This window comes from Eubalaena glacialis, chromosome 4 (assembly GCF_028564815.1).
Source record: "Eubalaena glacialis isolate mEubGla1 chromosome 4, mEubGla1.1.hap2.+ XY, whole genome shotgun sequence".
In the NCBI taxonomy this organism is placed as follows: Eukaryota; Metazoa; Chordata; class Mammalia; order Artiodactyla; family Balaenidae; genus Eubalaena; species Eubalaena glacialis.
The window spans coordinates 183,538,557-183,563,049 of record NC_083719.1 but is presented as its reverse complement, the minus strand read 5'-3'; the positions used below and the strand labels follow the sequence as shown (position 1 = coordinate 183,563,049).

General features: G+C 59.5%; 1 protein-coding gene across 3 annotated transcripts in view; it reads right to left on the bottom strand.

Annotated features, from left to right (window-relative positions):
• Nucleotides 1-2,221: 2,221 nt before the first annotated feature.
• DPP9 (dipeptidyl peptidase 9) overlaps nt 2,222-24,493 on the bottom strand; it is a 40,832-nt gene continuing 18,560 nt past the window's right edge. The window contains exons 9-22 of one of the 3 annotated variants that reach the window (XM_061190691.1): nt 23,887-24,015; nt 22,546-22,607; nt 20,841-20,941; nt 19,993-20,170; nt 19,598-19,760; nt 16,031-16,110; nt 13,075-13,227; nt 12,538-12,673; nt 10,391-10,536; nt 9,293-9,439; nt 8,226-8,378; nt 7,457-7,599; nt 6,009-6,120; nt 2,222-3,335 (exon numbers count right to left, since the gene is read on the bottom strand). In XM_061190691.1, coding sequence (XP_061046674.1) covers nt 3,243-3,335; nt 6,009-6,120; nt 7,457-7,599; nt 8,226-8,378; nt 9,293-9,439; nt 10,391-10,536; nt 12,538-12,673; nt 13,075-13,227; nt 16,031-16,110; nt 19,598-19,760; nt 19,993-20,170; nt 20,841-20,941; nt 22,546-22,607; nt 23,887-24,015 — 1,796 coding nt within the window. In that variant the 3' untranslated portion in view covers nt 2,222-3,242. Of the gene's footprint in view, nt 3,336-6,008; nt 6,121-7,456; nt 7,600-7,968; nt 8,104-8,225; nt 8,379-9,292; nt 9,440-10,390; nt 10,537-12,537; nt 12,674-13,074; nt 13,228-16,030; nt 16,111-19,597; nt 19,761-19,992; nt 20,171-20,840; nt 20,942-22,545; nt 22,608-23,886; nt 24,016-24,493 lie in introns of those variants that run through there. The other 2 variants (XM_061190692.1, XR_009700882.1) reach the window with 2 other exon arrangements.

Sequence of the window (24,493 nt, the reverse complement as noted above, 5' to 3'; positions counted from 1 at the left end):
GTAGCTGCCCCTCACCCATTCCCCCCATGTCCCTCCCCAGGCCTTGTTGTCCGGGCAGGAATACAACTGACTGAAGTTTGGCCAATGGATGCTGAGTACTGACCTAGGGAGGTAGGGGTAGTAAGTTCCGACGAAGAGCTCCTGCTTGAGGGGCTTCCCTGGTGGTCCAGTGGTTAAGACTCCACGCTTCCACTGCAGGGAGTGTGGGTTCGATCCCTGGTTGGGGAACTAAGATCCCGAACGCTGTGAGGCACGCCCTGCCCCCCCCAAAAAAGTTCCTGCTTGAGACAATTGCAGGGCACCGGCTGCCAAGCCTCGGGGGGCAACCCCAGTGTCCCCTTTCTCACCAGCTTCTGTCATTCTGTGACTCGTGACTAGTTGCCTCTCCACTTTCTTTCACAGCGGATTAAGGGCAAGACACCTTCTTGTTCCTGAGATGATTTTAAACATTCACTGGCTGAGATTCCTACCCATAAAACATTTTGAGATCAGCAACACAGTTCAATTTGCAACATGTATGACCATGGACTGATTTCCTTCATATATAAAGAGTGTCTACAAATCAGTGAGGTCAATAGATCAAAAGAAAGGTGGGCAAATGATTACTCCTAAACAAGTGTCTTAAAGCATGAAAATATTCGTACACATAAAAGAAATGTGGGGGGCTTCCCTGGTGGCGCAGTGGTTGGGGGTCTGCCTGCCAGTGCAGGGGACACAGGTTCGAGTCCTGGTCTGGGAGGATCCCACATGCCACGGAGCGACTGGGCCCATGGGCCACGATTGCTGAGCCTGCGCGTCTGGAGCCTGTGCTCCGCAATAAGAGAGGCTGCGATGGTGAGAGGCCCGCGCACTGCGAGATGAGGGGCGGTCCCGGCTTGCCACAGCTGGAGAGGGCCCTCGCGTGGGAACGAAGACCTAACACAGCCACGGATGGGGTAAATAAATAAATAAATAAATAAATAAATAAATAAATAAAGGGGGAAAAAAAAGAAATGTGCATTTGAATTACAGTGAGATGCCATGTGTCACTCCTAAGATCGGCAAAAATAACACGTAATGAAGGAATGGAGGAGCAAGCACACTTCACCAAGAAGTGTGTACACTGAGGCATTCTTTAGAAGGTAATTTGCAATATCCTTCAAAATTAAAAATGAATATGCCTTTTTATAATTCTAGGAATTTACCCTATACACTCAGACATATGCCCCAACCATGTACAAGGCTGTTTGTTGTAGGATCCTTTATACCAGGGATTGGTCAATTACAGCCTGTGGGCCAAATCTGGCCGGCTGTGTGGCTTTGTAAATAAAGCTTTATAGGCACACAGCCATGCCCACTCATTCACACATCACCGGTGGCTGCTTTTGAACTGCAAGGGCCAGAGTTGAGCGGTTGCAACAGAGACTGCCTGGCCTACAAAGCCTGAAATATTTACTATCTGGCCCTTGACAAAGTCTGTTGATTTATACGAAAAGCCCAGAATAATCTATGTTATCCCTTGATAGGTGCCTGGCAAAATAAATTATGGCACATTCACAGGGCAGAATAGAAAGCCGGTATTAAAAAGAGAGACTGGGGAGGGGTTACCTCTCAGAAGGGAGGGCGTATTTTTCCTCTCTATATCCTTTTGTACTGGTTTGTTTTATTCTTTAAGCCATTAAAAATAAAACTGGACCTTCCGAAAGGATGGAGCGGGTGATGGCACAGGGAGAGGCTACCGTGCTATTAGAAACTCAAGTACCAAGAGTGCCCTCTGCGCAGGCATGGTCTCCGGTCTCCTAGTCTCTCAGCTGTAAGGACAGACATGAAGAGGGGCATGGCCTGCCCTCCCTTGTCGGTGTGTCCTGACCCCCAACCGCTAAGTCAAGTCTCCGGACAAGGAGAGGTGCAAAAGGAAGTAAGGGCCAGGCCACCCGTGACACCCTGGGCTGGGCACCTCGGAGGCACCCACGGGCTGCCTCAGGACCTCTGGGACTGTCCTTACTGGGCCAGTTGACTGAGGGGTGGGGCATCTTCCAGCCACGATATGGTGCCCCACACCCCCACTTCGTGCCAGGGCAGCACCGCTGAGCAAGCAGCTCCCCCATCCTTTGACTGCAAGGACTGCCATGCCCTTGGCTCAGCCTCCTCCCAGGACCCCCGCCCACTCAAGGAGCCCCCATCACCAGCCCCAGGGGTTCAGAAGGAACCTCAGGCAGGTGGCGACGCTTCCATCTGGAATCGTTTAATGAGTCTACTTCTTACACGCATAATTATAAAAGAATAAGAATCGACAAAAATATTTTCTTTCCATAATGTGTAGAGGTGGTTCGTCTCTGGTGGGGGTTTTTTTTGTTTTGTTTTCTTTCCTACCCGCCCCTGGCAGAACTCTTGGCGGGAGGGAAAGGAAGGAGTAAGGATAACCCTGAGGCGGGGAGGGTTCCACTCCCAGCCCTGGAACCCCGGTCTGGGCGGGCGGGCCAGGCAGAAACATGTGCCCGGAGGGCTGGGCTGGGGAGGGGGCGGCAGCCGCTGAGCAGCAGAGAACGGGGCTGGGCGCGCTTCAGAGCCTGCCTGAAAGCCGGGCCGGACGGCTGCCCCGCTTCCCTGCGCACCGCTCACGGCCTGCCGGGCACGACTCCCGCTGTGGGCTTCGGGTGCTGGCTGGGGTGAATCCTGTGGCCCGGCGGCAGACCCCGATTCTAGATTTAGGCAGCCCTTGCTTTCTGTCTTTTAAATAATTAAGAAAAATGCCCACCCCCCAAAAGAAAAACAAAACGAAACACAAATATGAAGTGGGCGGGTGGGGAGGAAAGGCAACCGCATGCTTCTGTGCCGGTGGCCGGGCTGGGCCTGGGGGTCCCCGGGGCAAAGGCCCGGCCCCTCCGAGTCTCTTCTGGCCTCCAGTGCCCAGTGGAGTTGAGGCTCCTGCTCCTGGACGACAGGGAGAGGAGGGATGGCTTGAGGAAGTGCCTCGTGGACGTTGGCCTCATCTCTCCACCCTGGCCACGAAGAAGCAGCAGGCAGAAACCCCAGGAGCGTTAACGAAAACAGTAAGTAAAAGGCGTTGGGGCGAAGGCTGCAGCTCCTGGGGTGGGTGGGGCGGGCGGTCTGGCGGGGCCGGTGGGAGGAGGCGCTGCGCAGGGCCTGCGGGGCCGCTCGGTCCCTCCTGCCTCGTCCCCCACCCCCATCCTGCAACGGCGGTGGCGGCGAAGCCACTTGTGCTCTGACTGTGCAGGCCCCGCATGTGGCGGCCCGTGGGCTCAGAGGTATTCCTGTAGAAAGTGCAGCAGTGTGACTTCATAGTGCTCGCCGGACTCGGGGCAGCGGATACTGTGTCTCTCGTTGGGGTAGATCTGGGTGGACAGAGAAGGCAAAGCTGGTGGCACCGAGGCACCCCTGCACCCTGTGCCCCGCTATCCCCGAACCTCTCCACCCCTGGCTCAGAGCATCTCTCCTCAGGGCCTCGGTCCCGCCCCCGGCCCCCCACCCCCCGGGGAGGGCACTGAGGGACCCAGGTTCGAATCCCCCCTCCACGGCCAGCTTGCTGTGTTAGCTCTGGGCAAGTGACAGCCTCCCTGACTGCAGCCCCCCATGAAAACTGAGCGAAGAATTCAGACCCTGTAGGGTCTTTGTGGCCTGGGCAAGCTAAGGTCTCAGACACAGAGCACTTGCATATACGAAAGCCTGAAGAAACTGTGCTGCTGCTCTATCCCCCAAACCCAGGGAGCTGCAAGGAACCCAGCTCCGCGGAGTGGCTGGGGCTTCATGTGTCACAGACGTTTGGTGCCTCCGCCTGAGCCACGTTCATTTCACCAACAGGCCCCATTGGGGATTATACACGCTAAGGCCCCAGGACAGCCTCTCCACCCCAGGCTGTGCCAGGTGTTTTCCTGGGTCTGCTCACCACCTGAGGGGGGGGGGTCATCCCCAGAGAGAAGCGGCAGCACGCTGGTGCCAAGGGCCATGCCCAAGGAATCACCCAGTCCCTGAGACCTGGCTGAGCGCATGTCCAGGCTCTTGGGTAGATGGTGACAAGGATGCAGGTCTTGCCTCTGGCTATGAAATGAGGGCTCCTGCACCCCAACAGTTCTCGGAGGAGCCCTAAGGGCTCATGGGGTAGGCGTGAAACCTGCTCCAGACTCTAGGAATGCATTACCCTAGGAATGCATCAAACTGCCCAGAGATCTCCCCTCCTCCACCCTTGCCTTGATGAATCCATCCTGGATGAATCACAAGTCTGATCATACGGTCCCCAGCTCAGAGGTCCGCAAGGACTTGCCAGCCTGAGATCAAGACCTGGACTCCTGGGTCCTGCTGCCCCTACAGCCTCACGGGCCCCACTCCTTCCGGGCCCGGGGCAGCGGCACTACCTGGGACAGACCCCGCTGCACCCACCCCTTCATGCCACCCTCGGTCCTGGGTGTCTGGTTACTTCCTCCTTCTGGGCAGTGAGGGCAGGGAGAGGGTCCATCAGCTCCCCACCGTGCTCCCAGCCCCCAGTCCCAGGCCTGACATCTGACAACAAACGTGATGCACCAACAAGCTGGGGCTGTCAGCCTCCAGGCCAACTGCTGCCCGGTGTCTGAAGAGGAAGGTGGGCGTGCTCCATCTCCCCCACTCGCAGCCCCCAAGGGAGCGTCTTGTCTCACCTTCAATTTCCCCTGGGGAGGCAGGGGCACAAGCCTCTGGGCCCCCCTTGTGTGCCAAATGCTTTTCCTGAGAGAACTCATTTGACCTTCACAACCTCTGGGAGGCAGGGGTTATCATGCCCATTTCACAGATGAGGAGACAAGGCCCAAGGTTAAAGGACCTGCCACCAATGGCCGCACGGGGAGGGAGCGGCTATCCCAGCCACGAGGCTCAGGGCTTCAGGCTCAGAAGGGACAGGTGAGGATCCATCCTGGACCGGCCTGACTCCTTTGCTCTGATGTGCAGCTGCCTCTGGCCTGTGTTTGGAGAGCATGTGCAGCTGGGGGCGGGACTGCCAAGCGGCGCCCAACCCAGCTCTTCACCCACAGGGAGCCCCGCTTCCCTCCTGCCCTGTCTGGCAAGCGCATGCCCAGCCACAGGTCCCTGCGGCCTGTCCCTCCTGCCCGGTGACCCTCAGTTTCCCCATTTGTTGAATGGCAACGTGTCTTCCCCTGACAGGTCAGAGCGCATGGAGGCGTCCAGAAAGCGGAAAGACTGCGTGGCGGCAGCAGGTAATAAAATATGTCCCTCTCGCCTCCAGCACACACCGCCCCCCACTCCGAATCCACCTGGCCTCTTGCTCCCCACTCCCGCCCCCTTTCCTGCCGGGACAACTGACTGTGGCTCATGTCCCACTGGCCCCCATGGGCCTCTGTCTACAGGGCTGCCAGAGGGATGCCTGACACCTCGCCTCACCCTTCGGAACAAAACACAGCCCTCCCGAGGCCCACCCCTTACCGCTGAAGCCCCGCCCTATCATGAGGCTCCGCCCCTTACTGCTGAAGCCCCGCCCATCACCGGAGGCGTCACGCGGCTTGCCATGCCCGTCACCACACCCTGCTCCCCAGCTGTTCTCCTGCTGGCTCCAACCACCCTGGTCTCCTGCCCTGGAGCTGCTCCCTCCTACTAATTTCCTGTCTGGTGTCTTCCGCAGCCGCCCCCCAGGCCTAGATGAGTCCCCACTTACTCTTTAGCACCCTTAAATGTCACCTCTTCGGGGAATTGTTTTCTGACCCCTGTCAAGGGACACCCCCCCCCACCCCGTCCCCAGATGCTTTCAGCATTCTGTACAGTTCCTTCAAAGCAAGGTTCCTGGTGCGCATGCGCAATCATTCCGGTAACATCAGCCTCCCTCCACCGGGCCCAGTTCCCAGGTGTCGCCAGCAGAGGGCGGCGCGGACCGGGAGCGATCAGCGCACGACTGCTGAACGGTGGTCGGGACTCAGGGAGCCGGCTAAGTGTGGAGCCAGGCAGTCAGGTGTGCGGACGGGGGCGGGGCCACGGGTGCCCCGACCCACTGCTGCCCACCCTGCGGGCTCCTGGGAGGAGCCACCCACCTGGAGCTGGTAAGGCTTTCCTGCTCGGATCAGCTGGGAGACGAGGAAGTTCGTGTGGAAAAAGTGCACGTTCTCATCCAGGAAGCCGTGCAGGATGAGCAGGCGGTTGGGCCTGGAAGACAAGGTGGGCGTGAGCACCTGGGGCGAGACGCCCTTCTCCCGCCCGTAGGCAGTCGCACCACAGTCCTCGCTCAGCCAGGGCTGGGGGCCCAGGGTCCCGCCCCAGCCCCAGGACAGCGAGGGCGGAAGCAGCGGCTCAGAAGCGGAATGTGGCGGAGCCCAAAGCCCGGGCACAACTGGCGGGTCTGGGAGACCCCTCCCTTCCTTCCAGGCGAGGAGGGCAGGGGTGTGCTCAGGGCTGGAATGCCCTGAGCCCGGGGAAGCTTCTGGAGCAGTGCTGCCCACGGGCACTCTGAGACGATGGAATGTTCTAGACCTGCGCCACCCATCGCCGCCAGGTGGCTACTGAGTGCCTGACATGTGGCAAGGGTGGTCGAGGAACCTTACTTTTTAAAATTTTGATTTATAAATAAAAATAACTTACTGAAGTGACACTCACACAACCTAAAATTTACTAATTTTAAAGGGATTTAGGGGCATTTGGTGCATTCACAGTGTCGTGCAACCATCACGTCTATCCTGAGTTCCAGAGCACTTCCATCACTCTGGAGCAAAGCCCCGTGCCCACGAGCAGTCACTCCCCACCCCGGGCAACGACTGGCCGTCTGTCTCCATGGTTTTACTGTTCTAGTGAATTGGGATGAATGTGAACGTAAATCGGAGTGGCCACGGAGCAGTGGGTTCTGAGCTTGGCTGCACGATGGCACGCCACCGTGGAGCCCAGGCCACCCTCCAGACTAGAGAGCAGCCTTGCGGGGAGAGGGGCCCTGGCGGGGTCAGCCTGTGACAAGAGCCCTGGCACTAAAGACGGGGCCCAGGTTCACCAGACAGAGCCACACCAGAAACTGGCCACGCCAGTTTCTTTTTGATCGGCGAATCAGAAGCCAATGCCCAAAGCGTGACATGGGACATCAGAGCTGGTCCAACACACCTATATGTTAGAACCACTGTGGACCTGTGTTCTGAACCACGGTGTCAAAACCCACAAGACAGAGGCCGTTCAGGTTCAAAACTAACCCAGGGGGTCCATGGTGGGCCGCGTGTTTGGGGGGTGAGGGGAGCCAGCACGTGCAAGGTGCGACTCTAGACCTTCCCGTCTATCTTTCTGGGGGCAGGGCTGGGGGGCTTCCCTCCCTCCTCGCTCCAAGAGGACGCAGGCACCTGCTTTCAGGGAGGAGCGCTGAGGAGGGAGGGCCGTGGGAGCAGAGGGAACCAAGGGGCAGGCAGAGCGGGAGGCGCGGAAGCCACGCCCAGCCGGCCACAGGCGGGCCAGCTTCATGGGCGGCCAGCCCTGGCGACCCTGAAGTCAGGGCGGGTGGGGGCCTTACTCATTGGGCAGCTTCTCCACGTGCAGGGCCACGGAACCCGCCTCGTAGCCAAGCTGGTTGTTTTCTGGGACATCCATGTAGCGCTCTGTGTACCCTGTGTCGTAGGCCATCCAGACTGTGACCGGAGCGCCTGCGATGGCCACCTGAGGGCCACAGTGGATGGAGCGGGGGGAGAGAGAGAGAGAGAAAGAGAGAGACACGTACACACAAAGGTCAGGTCCCGGGAGCCTGCGCTTGGCCGGCTGTCCCGGGGCCTCCCCCGGAGGACGTGAGGAGCGGGCATGCACACGGGGGCTGGCAGGGGAGGGGCCCTCAGACGTGTCTCCCCTGTGGACCGTGCATTGTCTCGGGAGGGTGGGTGAGCTGAACGAGCGCGCCGGGGCCGGGATCGGCCCCTCCCTGGGCCCACTGCCTTCCTGCCGCCTCCGCCTCCTCATCGCCGCCCCGCGGTGCCCTGACAGTGCCGCCGGCCTGGGGGCCCCTCCCCCGACGCTCTTCACACCATGCCCCACCTCTGCCCATCCGAGGCCGGGGTCCCGGGCTCAGCCTCCCACAGAGAGCTGCTGGCGGGGTTTTGTGCAGCCGGACGCCATCCTGGGGTCAGCAGTGGCGGGCAATGAGGAGGGGGGCTCGGCCCCATGGGGCTGCTGCGGGGAGAAACAGCCACGTGGCAAGGCCCCTGCCAAGATGCCTCCCCCGGGGGGGCGGGCTCCAAGGGGCACGGGTGGGCGCTGGCAGACAGGAGGGAGGAGGCGGGGGCAGGACCCACCTTGAACACCTGGGGCTTGTGGATCAGCCCCATGAGCGAGAGGAAGCCTCCGTAGGACCAGCCGTGGATGGCAACCCGGCTCAGGTCAATGAAGCCGTACTTCTCGGCCACGAAGTGCAAGCCCTCCACCTGGTCCTCGATCTCCACCTGGCCCTGGGGGACGAGGCCAGGCACCTCTCAGTGGCCTCTTCCCAGGCACGCGCCCTGCTGTCCCACCTCTTCCCTCGCAGGGAGCCCTCTTCCTCTTGGATCAAAAGCAGCTCTCTGGAAGCTACCCCTCTCTCCAGGCCCCATGCAAATCTGCTGTCTGGGGTGGCGGTCAGACCGGCCTGGCACCAACCCTGCCCCACCATCCCCTGGCTGACTCTGAGAAAGTCATGTCCCTTCTCTGGGCCTCAGTTTCCTCATCCCCAAAAGGAGGACGTTAACATGAATAGGACCGAGTCTACAGTGGGTGTGAGGATGAAACGAGATGCTGAGTGTCCTGTACTCTGAGGCCTGGCGTATGCTGAGGCTTGATGAACAGCTGGTGTCATCACCGTCATCACCACCACCAGCACCACCATCGTCACCACCATCAACATCCCCATCACCATGATTATCCTCATCACCACCATCTCCATCTTCATCACCATTATCATCAGCATCACCACCACCATCACTAGCATTATCAGCCTCATCACCACCACCACCATCAACGTCTGCATCACGATCACTATCGTTATTATCACCACCACCACCATCACCATCACCACCATCAGCACCACTTCCACAGCCACCAGTGCCTGTCTTGCCCAACCCTTGGGACTTCCTGCTGATCAGGCCTATACTGACGTGTCTGGCTGCATCTGGGTTTTGGGCACCAGGTGGGGCGTGTGTCTACCTGTCTCCCCACAGGTCCAGCTCAGAGCTGAGCAACAGAGTGGATGTTCCCTCTGGTTCCAAAGGCCGCCCCACTTATGACTGACATCCTGGCCAGGACTGCCCTTGATGAAGGTGCCCCAGGGCCGCCCCCAAGCCCCAGGTCCCTCTTCACCACACAGGAAGGGACTGGGAAGAGCTGTTACCATTTGGTTTTTCAGGGCCCCTTCAAATCGGAGCCCTCGCTGACAGGAGCCCCTGCCGTCAATCACGACCACGGCGTAGCCCAGAGACGCCAGAGTGTTAAGCCGCAAATACTTGATTCCTTTGAAGGAGTTATTGACCAGCTGCACCTGTGGGGAAGGCGAGATGAGGCGAGTGTGAGAAATACAAGTAAAACACCAGCAGGATGGGCTAGACGGGCGAGACGCCAGCGGGACGGGACGGGGGCTTACAGCCTGAAGACGGAGCCTGTGCTCTATCGTGAAGGCTATGGATGGCCTTGGGCAGGTTGTGGACGTGGAGGGAGGGGAAGGTCAGACGGGGGCCCACTGTGCACCAGGCCTTGTGCTTGGGATGTGCTACAGAGAGGAAGGCCCCGGCCAGGCTCCCTTGTCGGCCAGGGCCTCTACCCCAGGCCCTCTGTGGAATTACTCCCTTATTTCTTCAGCCTCTTTCTTTTCTACCCTTCAGTTATCTCTAAACACAGACACAAAAACTGCCGGGGGTGGCGGGCAGTGTGTTCCCCAAGTAACATCACTTACGCTAGTCCCTTATTTGGCACGATGAATGTTCGGGGCCTTATCGTCCTCTGGGGGTAGGGGCATCCCGCTGACTGTAGGGTGTTGACAGCATCCGAGGCCTCTACCCACTAGATGCCAGGAGCATCCCCCACCCCAGCTGCGACAACTACAAATGTCCCCAGACATCGCCAAGTACCACCTGGGGGGACAGACCACCTCCAGCAGAGAACCGCTCTCTTAGATGGATCTGCTTGCCAACTGGCCTGCCTGGCCTGTCCCCTTCTCAGAGAGCTGGGCCCAGGGCCCTTGGCCACCTCTGTCCCCAAGCTGGCGACCAGGGGTGAGAGTGGGTCACTGCTGGGCAGGTGGCCCAGACACACACGCCGGGTTTAGGGGGGCTTCCCAGAGGGACACGGGAGTATTAGCAGGTGAAAGGGTGGCTGTGCCGGAGGGTGGGGTGTGTGGAGAGCCAGGGGCCCCCCAAGGACCCTGCGTGGTCAGTGGGGATGGGGAGGGGCACTGGTGGAGGGAGGAGGGTGTGCGGAGCAGGGCAGCGCCCACCTGCGGGCCTCCGTACACGAAGAGGACGGTGGGGTGCTTCTTCCCTGGCTGCACGGCGTGCGGCTTGTAGATCATGCCGTAGAGCTGCACGTCCGAGCGCGTGTGGAAATGGAAGATTTCCGGGGGCACGTAATCCGGGGGGCAGCCTGCGGAGACAGAGCGGCTGTGGCTCCGAGGGCCAGGCTAGGCCAGGGCGGGCCCGGGAAGCCCACCTCGAAGCGGGGCCCACGTCTGGCCGACGCCCACACTCCCCCAGCCCCAGAGGGTGGACCGGAGGCACCCCATCTCCTGCACTGCCCGACAGTTAAAATCAGAGGCTGAGGGTGGAAGTGACCCTGCACCCTGTGAGCCGGCTTGGGCCAGGCCACAGTCTGGCCGGAACCAACTCCAGAGCTCATTTAGTACGACACTGGCTCATCTAGTACGGAGGTGATGACAGCGCTGGGATTTGATTAACGGCCAGTTTTATGGCGGGGAGGGGGCTCTCTCTGATTTTCATGGTTACCTGTATCTTTGCAAAGCAACACTGGTTTTCCAATCCAGTGGTGAAGACAACTCTTCCTTTAAGTTCATTTAGGTTAAACAGGGTGTCGATTTAAGAGGAAAGTAAGTAAATAGTGATGTAGGTCAGGGGTCTGCAAATATTTACTGTAAAAGGCTAAGTAGTAAGTATTTTTGGCTTTACACGCAGAAGAGCCATCGTGTGTCTCTGGGTTGTAACTACACTCGTCCCTCTGTATCCTCGGGGGATTGGTTCTAGGGCGCTCCTCAGATACCAAAACCTGCCGATGCTCAAGCCCCTCATGTGAAATAGCATAGTATTTACATATAACCTATGCACACCCTCCCACGTGCTTTAAGTCACCTCTAGGTTACTTATAATACCTGATACCAAATGTTATGTAAATAGTTGTAAATATGATGCAAGTGCTATGTAAATAGTTGCCACGCACAACTCAAGTTATTCTTTTTGGAACGCTCTGCGGTTGGCTGCATCCATGGATGCGGAACCCGTGGCTAGGGAGGGGCTGACGGTACTTGACTCCGCTGCTGCCGCAGCCCCAAAGCCACCAGGGGTGATGCCGAAATGACTGGACGTGGCCGGAGTTGGCCCACGGGCCAGCTTGCCAGCTTCTCACAGATGTGGCCCACAAATACGGCGAGACTGGACTTTTGGGGCAGCGGTGCCCCCGTCCGCCTGCCTGCACGCCCAGGGCTGGGCATCGGGACACCTGCGCCCCCATTGCTGCCCCACTGGCTGTGCTGGGTGCCTTGGCAGGCCCCTCCCTTCCCTCAGTTTCCTCTTCTGTGAACCAGGGCCAGAGTTCCCACGCTGTCACATCCATGGTGACATGGGGAGAGTCAGGGACTGAGCTGTCAGATGGAGGGGGCTGCCTACTTATTCAGCTTTCGGGGGCGGTGATGTGACAAACTGCTTTCCAGCCCATAAAACACACCCCAAACTCCAGGGATTCCTGTTTCCTACAATGTTCTAGAAATCTGCAAGTGGCAGGGCTGGGTTCAGGGAAGGGCGTCCTCTTTAGTGAGCGCTTCCTATGAGCTGGGCGCTACGTGAGCGCTTGGTTTACATCCCACGGGCTGCCACTGGACCGTTCCGTAGATAAGGAAACATTTCAGAGAGATAAGCTGACTTGCCTTCGCTTCCGCAGCCAGAATTGGAACCTGGGGTCAGCCGGGCAGAGTCCTGGCCACCCTGGAGGCTCCTGGGCAAACTGACAAGCTGCCTCGTGCTCCCCGAGGCCCCTCGCGACCGACCCCCAGCTCCTTCCACAAACGAAGGCTTTGGAGAGTCTGCTCTGCACAGGCGCCCTTGGAGACGGCCGCCCCTGAGGACGAGGGTGCCCCATATAGGGACCCCATCCGTCTGGCAGAGTCGGCTCCTGCACTGAGTATGTGCTCCATCCATAACAGCAGCACAGAAACCAGAGACTGTCTCGGGGGGCCCACAGGACAGTTCGGGGCCTGTGGTTACGCTCAACCCACTCTCGGGGCCGTGCCGCTCAATGCCTTGTGCTCGCCCAGATGGCCCACTCTCACCTGCCTTATTTACCAGGCCCGCGACGAGCAAGCTGGGGCTCCCAAGGGGAAGGACTTGCCCAAGGGCCCGGGGGCCTGGGGCTACTCACTGGCCGCCTCCATCATGCTGGCCCAGAACCGGGGCTGCTTGTGCAGGGGGTCGTCATCGGGGCCGCTCAGCTTGTAGACGTGCACGCAGGGTGGCGTGCCCACGCTGCTGTAGTGGCTGATGAACATGTCGAAGTTCTGCGGGCGGGACGGGGTGCTGAGACCGCGGGGCGCCTCCCCCTCCCCCTCCCTGCTCACCCGCCACCTGCATCAACCACATGCCATCTTCACCCCGTGTGGTGTGTTCCCCTAACTCTGCTGCTGTTACCACCAGCCCCGCCTTGCAGATAAGCGGACTGAGGCGAGAGAAGCCTGTCCCCTGGCCAGGGGTCCCCAAGCGGAGGCCGCTGGACCCAGCGGGGGTGGGGGTCAGAGCCAGACCTGCCCGATGCCAGAGCGTGCCCATCTTGCTGGTTCTGCAGCCAGCAAACGGCCACCGGCTGCTTGCCCGGGATGGGAGTAGCCCTGTGCTCATGTTCCAGAATGCTGCCTGATGTTCTAGAATGTTCCAAGGGAGGGAGCATCAGGGAGGTGCCCACCTGGCTCATGGAGCAGCTGTGGGAGAAGCCGGGCGTGGTGAGGCGCACGATCTCGCCGGCCGACTCGTAGCTGACCACGTACAGGTGGTGCTCCAGGGGTGTGTCCTTCGTGCCTTGGAAGTACACCAGCTTCGTCTCCTCGTTGACCCAGATCTGCGGGGGCACGGGGGCTCTTGGTGACAGGGCCGCCCTCCCCACCCCCAGGGAGGGCCCAGCGTTCTGTGGACAGGGGACCCGTTCTCCCCGAGCTGGCTTGAGCCCGCCGGCTGGAGAGCTATCTGGGAGGCTTCACAGACCCCGTGGGGCAGGAGCAGACCCCACTAGGGCTGGGCTAACTGCGCGTTCTCCGGTCTGACTTGGAATCAGAACTCCAGGTCCGGACAGCTCCTTCCAGGCAGACCCAGAGCAGCCGCTGAGGGGCTGGGACAGAGGCTGAGGGAGGGCCTGTTCTGGGCCTGCCCGGCCCCGGCCCTGGTCCCCAGCGGGGACAGCCCACCTCTCTGACCCAGGTGCTCAGGGCTAAGAAGTGGTAACTCCCTGCCCCACCGGTTTCCTGGGGGAACGCCCATCAGACCCCCGGCATGGTTCTTAGGCAGTGTCCTCAGGAGGGGCAGGAAGGAACCTTGCTCTGGGGCCGGGAACAGGCACTGCCTTGCTGGGGCTGACCGCGCAGCACGGACGCTTAAAGAGGCACTTCAAAAAGGCACATCCTCTGAACCGGCGATTACACCCCTGGGAATTGCTCCTGAGGACTCCACCAGAGAGGTGAGTTCAAAACGAAGGCACAAAGATGCTCCAAGTGTTCTTCAGACTAAAGAGAGGTGACACCCTGAATGCCCAAAAGACGGACTGGTTCCATAATTATGGCACGGTCCTCCGTGGCCACATAAAGCTGTACTGTCTAAAAAAGCCCTATACATCCTCTAAAATTATGATGCTCCTGTGGAGACGTGTGCAAATAGGAAAGATCTGCAGTGATTTCCCCCCGTGGTCACCTCTGAGGCGGAGTGGGGAGGTCACAGGGGTCTGGGGTGAGGATGGAAAGGGATTATTTAGAACGATTCAATTTTTACAACAAACACTGATGTGTTCGCTGTCACTGTACTTGAAAAATAAATGCAGGTTTTCTAGAAATGGAGGATGTCGTGGCAAAACCCCACACCACACGTAGTTAAGTTGTGTGCTGGTGTTGTCACAAGGACCATGTGAGAAGATATGCAGGCGGGAAGGAGGATCTCCAGGCGGGGGACCCACCGAGGCCCTGGGCCATGGCACAGGCCACATGGAGCACGCGGCCGTGGTGGCCGTGGCAGCGGCAGAGGGCTCTCTTTCCCTTTTTAACTCTTAAAATGCTTTTTTTTTAAAGAAAATTTCTGGGTAAAAAGATAAGGCATGCAGAGGGTAAAACTTTCACGTTAAAGAAAGGTTTTGGGTTTTGTTTTTTTTTTTTTTGGCCGCACTACACGGCTTGTGGGATCTTAGTTCCCTGAGCAGGGACTGAACCCAGGCCCTCGGCAGTGAAAGTGCCAAGTCCTAACCACTGGACCGCCAGGGAAGTCCCTAGAGAAAGGTTTTAATACTGTCTTGTGTGTCTGCCAGATGCTACGCTGAGGGCGTCCAAGTACTTTAAAGCAGGGTCCTCAGCCAGGGCTGTTCTGCCCCCCAGGGACGTTTGGCAGCCTCTGGACACATCTGTGGTTGTCACCCCCAGGGTGGGGGCCAGGGAGGCTGTTCCACACCCACAGTGCCCATCTCTGGCCCCGAGTGTCCATGGCGCCGAGGGAGAAACTGCTGTGGAGAGGACCAGCGCTATCTGATGGTCCCATCTCAAAGGTGAGGAAACTGAGTCTTAGCACCCAGCTAGCGAGGGGCCGAGCGAGGCTATGAGCACAGGGGCCTCCAGTGAGATTCAACCACAGCAGAGCGACTGAGTAGGGCCAGGTGTGGTCATACTGGAACGGACACGGTTACCTACAGAACCAGAACCCAGCAATGATACTTTTCTCTTGCTCGAGTGTTTTCTAACCACTACTTCCCACTGTATGAAGAGCACAGCAATGTACACTTGCATGTTAACCTCTCGAGTGTGTCCTGGGGTGGCCTCATAAGGTCCACGCCTAGACCTGGGGCTGCCGCGTCAGATGAGACGTGGGTTGACGCTGTAACAGATGCCGCCTCTGCACCCCAGAAAGGCCAAGCCATGTCACCTGGCTGCGCTGCCCAGGGGTGCCTGGCCCCCTTCTCTTGGCAGCCCTGGGCAGCACACAGGCGGCCCACCTCTCAACTTTTAAAGGGTTGGCCTACATCTCCTCCTGGTTATTTGTATGGTTTAGTTTTTTCCATCTAAGTTTTTGGTCCAGGAGGCCTTTATGCTGGTGTGAGGTAGGGATCCAGGAGGTCTGATTAAGGGGTCTCTTTGTAAAATCTGGAATTCTGTAGACCTGGACGCCGGTGAAGATACTCTGGTCACCATGTTTTTATGATGGAGCATCTGGGTTGGGGAGTGGAAGGTACACCTCTCAGCCCTGCAGCTGCATCTTTTGTTCCCGAACCTCCCCGGGCAGGCATGGGGGTGGGCCCCCGTTGGAAGCTGCGGGACAGTTCTACGGTGGGCACCACCAGTGTCCCACAGACTCACAGACTGCTGTCCTGGGGACAGGTGGCTTCACGCAGTGGATGGAGGCTAAGTGAATGCTCCAGGTGGCACTGAGAATGGGCTGGGCCTCACCCACCAGGATCCGACAAAGGATGCTCAGGACAGCCTGCTTCTTGGACCCAGGGTCTCCAGCTGGTGGGAAGCACAGCCCCCGTGGCCCTTGGCGTGCAGAGCAGGAGGGAGTGGCCGGGGGGGCGGAGAGAGAAGCCACAGGCCCGCAGGGTCTGGAGGTGGCGGGAGCGCGTGTGCATTGTGTCTGTGCACATATGCGTGTACAAGCATGCATGGAGACTCGGGTACCTTGGAGCCGTGCCTGGCCAAAACCTCCCATTCGCCGCTGGTCAGTGTGATCTCCTCCTTGATGGGGCATTTAAATTCATCTGGAAGAAAGGAAAAGAGGTGAAGGGGGCCCGGGAAGCTATGATGGGGACTCAGAGCACACAACGAATTCTCCACGGAGCCCAGGCAGCCAGGTGACAGGCGGGTACACCGGCTGGGCCCCAGGGATGGTACAGGGACCCGCCACACCACGGCCCAGGGAGCGAGGTGCGAGGTTCCTACCATGTGGATGGGGCGCCAGCATTTCCCCAGAAAAACCAGGGATCTGCATTTTTATCAAAAGCACCCAATTTCCAGGACTTCCCTGGTGGTCCAGTGGTAAAGACTCCGCGCTTCCTCTGCAGGCGGCGCGGGTTCAGTGGCTGGTTTGGGAACTAAGATCCCGTATGCCATGCAGCCAAAAAAAAAAAAAGCACCCAATTTTAGAATCCTGCAGGTCAAACCGCCACCTTCCATGCCCTGGACCTGTGACCGCTTAGGCCACATAACCAGATCTTGATTAAACTCTGGGGCTGAGCAAAGGCTCAGTGGAGTTACAGGAGGTTTTTTGGTGGGTAGGTCTTCCATGCCCTGGACCTGTGACCGCTTAGGACATGTTGGGAACCAGATCCTGATAAACTCTGGGGCTGAGCAAAGACTCAGTGGAGTTACAGGAGGTTTTTTGGTGGGTAGGTCTCGCTTTTGAATTTTTACCAGGTAAATAACAATACGGAATGTGTCTTGCCACGTATTAGAAATTATTAAGACAGTTTATGAGCGCTGGGTAAAATTGTTTTCTTTCTTTCTTTTTTAAAAAATATTTATTTATTGGCTACGTTGGGTCTTTGTTGCTGCACATGGGCTTTCTCTAGTTGCGGCGAGCAGGGGCTACTCTTCGTTGCGGTGCGCGGGCTTCTCACTGCGGTGGCTTCTCTTTGTTGCGGAGCATGCGCTGTAGGTGCGCGGGCTCAGTAGTTGTGGCGCACGGATTTAGCTGCTCCGCAGCATGTGGGATCTTCCCGGACCAGGGCTCGAACCCATGTCCCCTGCATTGGCAGGCAGATTCTTAACCACTGCGCCACCAGGGAAGTCCCTAAAATTGTTTTCTATCCTCTTGGATCTGAAGCAAACTACTGCCAACGTCACCTAGGGAGGGACAGATGTCCCCGCACAGACCCACAGGGCTGCACAGTCAGGAACTTCCAGTGCAGAGACCTGGGCCGAGTGACTTGTCACAAGAAGACCCGGGAGGGAGGGCTGTTCCTCCGCCCCTCACTCACCGGGGGCCGGATGCGCCACTTCCTGCCCACTCACGCCTTTGCTGACACCCACTCTGCTGGGCCCAGGCAGGGAGCCCAGTCGCACAGGCCTCCTCTGGGGCTGGCCCTGCCGACACGCCTGCCCCCAGTCCACAGTCTCTGTGCCCTCAATTCTCCTGCTGCCCCCAGGAGGCCTGGGCGATGGCTCAACCTGCGGGTTCCCCTGCCTTGCTCCCACTCGCTCTGACTGTCCTCAGTCGTCTTCCGGGCTCAAGCCCACGCTGCTCACGGCCCAGAGGGTCCCGCCGACCATGCCAGGCCCCTCCCTCCTCCCTTCCCGGCCCCTTGCTGGGGAGCCACCTACCCAGGTGTGTCACCTGGACACACTCCTCCTGACCGGGTCCCTCAGCCTCCTGACCGCCCTCCCACTCGGCCGGGACGCCCTTAAGGAACCCACCCCTTCGGCCTCGCCTTCTGGACCGTTCAGTCGCCTGCAGCAGGCGGAGGCCTTGAGGCAGGGCGGTGGAGAGGATGCAGTCGGGGCGCCACAGGGCGGAGGGGAAACCAGCAGGGCCCACCTCAAAGGTAGGGGTCCCCTAGGGGCACCTGCCGTGAGCTCCACTCAACAGCCACCAGGCAGAACGAGAGCTCCTGGCTGCCCATTTCAAGAGGGAGGATGAGGATTTCTCCAGTGAAATCTCCAAGGCGAGGGGGTTTCCAGACAAACAGAAAAGCAAACGCTGACGAGCATCTCTGAGACGGCTCAGCTGGCCTGTGACGGCCGCGCTCAACCCTGAAGGACAACAACGCCCAGACGGTGGTCACTCCTTGGTCCCCATCTCACCAGACGCCTCGGCAGCTTGTGGCTTCGTCTGTTCCTGACCCTCGGGCTCCTGCGGTGCCTGAGTCCCCCGGATACCCCCTCCCTCGGGTGACCATCTCCACACTGTGGCGGCCTCAGGCTCCTTAGCGGGCATGGCCTCGAAGCCCTGCGGCTCATCCAGGACAGTCCCACACCTAGGGGACACTGGGTGGTGTCTGGGGTCATCTGTGGTTGTCACGACGGGGGCACTCCTGGCATCGAGTGGGTGGCGGCAGGGAGGCTGCTCCACACCCCGCAGGGCCCGGGACACCCCCCAGAGAGTGACCCGGCCCTGATGTCCGCAGTGCCGGGGAGATCCTGCTCCAAGCTCGGAGAGCCCTGGCTTGGCACTCAGACCACATCCTCCCTACCCAGGCTCCGCCCTTGGTGCCCCAGCCTGTCCCCAGGCTGAGATGCCATCCGTGTGTGAGGACGCCCACGTTCCCACCGCGGATCCACCCTGGTCCCCGGAACCTGCACGGAGCTTCAACTTGAACACGTCCAAAACCCAACTCAATAGTTCTCTCCTAAACTGTCCCCTCAGAGTCTTTCCGTCTCAGACTGGAACTCCAAAACCCTTTCAGACGTCCACGCCGTCCCGCTCTCCCTCTCAGACCCCGGTGCGATCTACCGCGCCAGCTCGGCAGTCAAGTACGTCCAGAATCGGGCCCACCTGGATCTACCGCAGAGTCAGCTCAGCCCCACTGCCTGACCCCGACTTTGTCACCTCCCCCCTCCCTCAGGCTCTGCTCCATGAACAGCCACAAGAGTCATTCTAAACCGGCCGAAGGTCAATGGTAAAAGCCCTAGTCCTCCCCGCGGCCCACGAGGCCCTGCGCCACCTGCCCCGTCCCCTCCCTGCCCTCCCCTCCTCCCTCTCTCCCCCTCGCTCACTCTGCTCCAGACACACAGGCCTCCTGGCTGTCCCTTCAACACGCCAGGCCCAGCCCTGCCCTGCCCCAGGGCCTTTGCACGGGGTGTCCCTCGGCCTGGAGCGCTGTGTTGTGGCTGCCTCCGCCTCCACCCGGTCTCTGCTCTGTGGCACGTTATCCACTGCTGTGCCCCTGGCCTCCTGGCCTCTTTTCACTGTATTTGGATGATGCCTGCCTCCTCCACCAGAGCAGAGGTTTTTGCTTTTCTCTTCCTACAGTTATACCCCCGCACCTAGGGCGGGGCAGCTTTTCCTGTAAAGAGCCAGACAGCACAGACTTGGTGTGCAAAGGGCCTGGCATGTGGTCGGTGCTCAATAAATACTGCCGCCTGAATAAGCTGGGAGCTGGCTGTGATAACCCTGCCAGACCAGGAATGGCGTTGGGAAAAGGCCGGCCTCTTAGTCATTGGCACCCACTCCCTCTGGGGTGGGACCAGGGAACAAACCACAGGCTTGAACCACAGGCAATGAGCAAGGTGTTAGTCAGGGTTGCTCACCTTCCCCGGGGTTGAAGGGCTGGGTCCAGTCGTAGCCGCGGGGCTTCAAAACAGCGGTGACTTTGTACAAGTGGCAGAAGCCGGTCTTGCACTCGTTGGCGCGGATGAAGCAGAGTTCGTCCTCTCCCTCTGGTTGGGGGAAGGGATAGAAGATGTCGTGAACCTGTCCGGGCAGAGAGAGAGAGAGGACGTGTCAGAAGCGGGGGCTGGGGGGGGCGGGCGGCACACATCCCTTTGAGAAAGGGGAGGCTCCGACAGCCTGGCTAGAGGTCAGACCCCACCGACTCTCCCTCCTGAGCTGGCTTCTCCACATCGCCAGCCCCTGCCCAGCTGGGGACCTGGGGGCGGGGACGCGGGACCCCGGCCCGGGCGGGGCACACCCCCCCCGCCCTTACGTTGATCCACACGTCGGTGACCTCCTCGTACACCACGTGCGGCTGGACGTTCCTGGGCACGGCTCTGGCGAAGGCTGCCCGCTGCTCCTCGTTCTCGGTGGTGGGGATGAACAGGGCCGGGGGCAGGAGGACGAGCTGGAGCCGCTGCTGCGGCCGGTCCAGGAACATGGCCCAGGCACTGGGGGGCAAGACGAGAGAGGGCCGGCACCTCAGGGGCCAGCGGAGGCCAGCCAGGGCCCGACGGCCCCCTTTCCACACTTGTGTTTGATCAGAACGGCGCCTCCTTTGCCGACCTCACCGACACCTGAGCAGGTGACCCTGCAGCACGCAAAGGGTCCCTGGCCGGCACGCCCGCTCAGGGGGAGACGGGGGTGCTGGCAGAACCGTGCAATCCAGCTTGTTCTGAAAACACCTCACATCATTTGTAAACTTGGCCGATTTCTGCCAAGTCCTCAGCCTTTATTTATCCTTTGTTTCATATTTTACTCTAAGTGGACAGTTTCTTAACTTTTTTTTTTCCCCCCCAAGTCGTGCTGGGCGGCATGTGGGACCTTAGTTCCCCGACCAGGGATCGAACCCGCACCCCCTGCAGTGGAAGCACAGAGACCTCACCACTGTACCACCAGGGAAGTCCCCAAAATACTCTTCTTTGGATCTCCCCCTGCATCACTGAAAAACGGACAAGCCATTCTTGGCTTGTGGGCTGTATGGTAACGGGCAGCGGGCTGGATTTGGCCCCCGGGTGGTGGTTTGGGGCCCTGGTTTAGAGGTGTCTGCCCCAACTTGGGCAGAAGGGTTAGAAAATGACTGCGAAGGGACACCTTCTACCTTGTGAGGGAGACACTCACTATTTGCCGTCGCGCGTCCAGCCGGCCCTGGCGACGTACTCCGCCTTCGGGAAGAGCGAGCTGAAGGGCTGCACCAGCTCCTTCTCTTGTGTGGACACAATCTAAACGCAAAGCAGACTCGGGTCACAGTCCGGCCCGGCCATGTGCTGCCCAGGAGGAGACAGCCACTGTTGGGGGGCACTGTGTCCCCCCCGGCTCCACATGTTGGAGCCCTAACTCCTGGTACCTCAGAAGGGGGCCTTATTTGGAAACGGGGTGGTCGCAGGTGTAACTAGTTCAGATGAGGTCGTACTGGGGTGGGTGGGGGGGGCCCAACCTAACAGGACGGGTGTCCTTATAAAAAGGGACAGAGGCACCACACAGGCAGAGAACGTCTTGTGACGAGACACAGGGAGCAGGCGGCTGTCTCCAAGCCAAGGGGGGCTGCCCGGAACAGATCTTCCCTCAAGGCCTCAGAAGGAGCCAGCCCTGTGGACACCTTGATTTTGGACCTTTAGCCTCCAGAACCTGGAGATGAAGAACTTCAGTGGCTTAAACCTCCCAGTGGTACTTTGCTATGACAGCCTGTTGCCTGGAAACCAAGGGCTCTGGCCTGGGGTGTCACTGAAGAGCCGGGTGGCCTTGGGTAAGACACAGCCTCTGGCCGCTGCAGCTTCCTGGAGGTGACATGGGGCTGGCAGGGCGTCTCCCCGGGAGGGGCGAAAGGAGAGAGGCGGGCAGGGGCTCAGCACGGCCCACACCCAGGCTCGCCACCAACCCCCTCCTGCCCCAGCTGCCTGTTCAGTGGGCAAAACCCACGGCCGCCTCAGGACCCTGCCCATCCGACCGGGCCAGGAACCATTTGCAACAGCTGGGGGCTCGGCAAAGCCACTTAGGACAGATCCCTGTAGAACCTGCCGGAATGTTCTGGTCAAGAGTGCAGAAGGGGTTTGGTTAGGGCCTAATCATGCCCAAACCAAAAACCATCCCCCCCAATCATGAAAACAGGTGTATTTCATCTCACGCTTTTTTTATGAAACATTACACGAGAAGCCATTTCGGCAAACATACGCAGGGGCTTCCCGGCTCGTCTGCCTGCTCCAACCTCTGCAGCGAGGGGCGTCGCCCTTTGACATCCCCACGTGGGGCTGGGCATCCCTACCGCCCTTCTCCCCCTAGCCTCCTCTGCCCTCCTGGCTGTGGGGCCCTGAGGAACGACTCCCTGGGTGATGAGGACCCTTGTCCGCGACGATGACCAGCTGACAGAGGGAAGGATGCAGAACACTGATGGGGCCGGTGAAGTGATATGTGAGGAGCTGCCCAGAGGCTGGGGTGGGGCACCCCTGGCCTGAGGTCGGGGTGCCCCAGGCAACTGCTCCCCACCCCTCTGAGCTCTCTGTTCTGGAAGCTCTGCGAGCCACCGCCCTCCTGCACAGCCCAACCCCTGCGGGGCCTCTGCTCAAAGCTCACGCTCGCCTTGGGGCCACCTGGAGGCAGGTGGGGCCGGGCTCACCACTCCCGTCTTGGAGTCCAGGTTCAGAGTGACGGGCAGCAGGGCCCAGCCCGGAAGCCGGGGCTCCGGGCAGAGCCTCTTCGGGTTCAGTTGGCCAAGAGAAGCACCTGCCATGCAATGGGGGCGAGCGGCCTCCAGACCGTCTCCCAGCGCACACCCCGGCCCTCCTCTCTTCATCCAGAAGCTTCTCCCGGGCGCCCAGGCCCCTCTTACCTTGCCCTGACTGTCGGTCTGAAACTCGGCCAGTTTCAAAGCGATCTTGGGATTCTTGCTGCCTGCAGAAACGAAAGCGAGGTGGATCTGGCAGGTGTCACCAAGAGGGCTGAGAGCAGGTGTTGGGGGCGGCGGCTGGGGGGGTGATCCTCACAGGCAGTGACACAGCCGGCGTGGGGGGAGGGGAGGAAGGCGCCAGCTGGCCAAAGGTCTCTCTGTAGGTGCGTCACCCTCTCTGGCCCAGGCACAAAGTCCCCCAGGTAGGACAGTCTGACTTTGGGCCTGGACCTCAGTCCCGACAGTGACGTGGCAACGACTTTGCTCTTTAAGAACATAGGTCAGGCCTGGGCTGGTGGGAGGGCCATGAGGGGGACACAAACACGAGGAAGATGCCTCCCTGCCACTGGAGAGCTTGAATGCTGGCTGCAAAGACAGCACACGCCCGTAACAAAAGCACCAATGATGCAGAAAGGTGGCCCATGTCCCAGCAACACAGCCAGTCTTCAGCTGTCGGGAGGCAGGTGGCCTATAGGCTGGGGTGACCGAGACATGCCCTCCAGGGTGGGATTTGGTTCAGGCCCCTGTTATTCCTACGACGGATCTCAACTCTGGCCCCCATGGCTCAGCAGGTAATGTCTCGGTGCTTCTGTTTCCTCGTCTCTGCAACAGGGGAAGGGAAGGACCGACTTCCCCATTCACACCAGGGACTGCAAGTTTCCCTAGGAAGGCTCTGCATAGCATGGCCCACAGTTAGCAAGAACGAGTCTGTTGTAGGCTTCCACGGAGGTCCCGAAGATGCTGAACCTGGCTTGCACACGTATTTTGTGTGGCTAAGTCTTTTTTTTTTTTTTTTTAATTGGCCGCGCCATGTGTGGCATGTGGGATCTTAGTTCCCCGACCAGAGATTGAACCCGTGCCCCCTGCAGAGGAAGCGTGGAGTCTTAACCACTGGACCGCCAGGGAAGTCCCGCTAAGTACTTTTAAATGATTCGAACCACGTTTAAGAATTGGTAGATTTCTGGGACTTTCCTGTATTCTGGGCAAACCCTGTATTCTCACAAGGCAGTGAGTGTCTGACGCGCCCCCGGAGGGGGCCCACACCTCCCACTGCCTCCCCAGGGCTCCTACTGTCTCCTGGGCCCCGAGGCAGGACACCAGTCACCACTGATGGTGGCGCTGGCCTGGCTGTTGTTCTCGAGTGCAGCCTGCTTCTCTGGGTCCATCCCTGTCTGGGTCTTGTGGGCCCATCCTGGTTGGTGCCTCACCGTGTTCTGTGAGGCTTCAGACCACCGCCGAGCCGCCCTCATGTGTCCTGGGCCCTCACCTGTCCTGGGCCCTCACCTGTCCTGGGGTACCGGTAGGAGTCCGTCTTCCTCTCCTCTAGCGCGGGAGAGGGCACGTGAATGATCTCCACCTCGGACTCGTCCACTTCCTCGTACAGGATCCGCAGCGTCTTGCAGCCTTCTGAACCTGGGAGGGGGCAGGGCAGCTGCTGAGGGTGCCGGGCGTCGCCTCTGCCGCCCCACACCCCCCTGCCCACACGGGGACTCTGCTCTACCATGGCAGGGCCCAGACAAGGATGGTCCCTGGGGCTGGAAACCCAGCTCTGCTGTGTACTAGGCCTGAAGCCAGTCACATGTCCTCCTGGGGCCTCGATTTCCTTCCCTGTAAAACCGGAGCAAGAACGGAGCTCTTCCCAGCACAGGAAGGCAAGGGAGATGGCCACCTGGGGACTTACGGGCTGAACCACACGCCCACCCAATTCCTACATTCAAGTCTCAACCCCTGGACCTCAGATCGGGACTGTATTTGGAGATGGGGGTCTTTAAAGAGGTGATTTGGTTAAAATGCGGCCCTGAGGGTGGCCCTGATACAGTATGACTGCTGTTCCTATAGAAAGAGGTTAGGACACAGACACACAGAGGGAAGACCACGTATGGACAAGGGG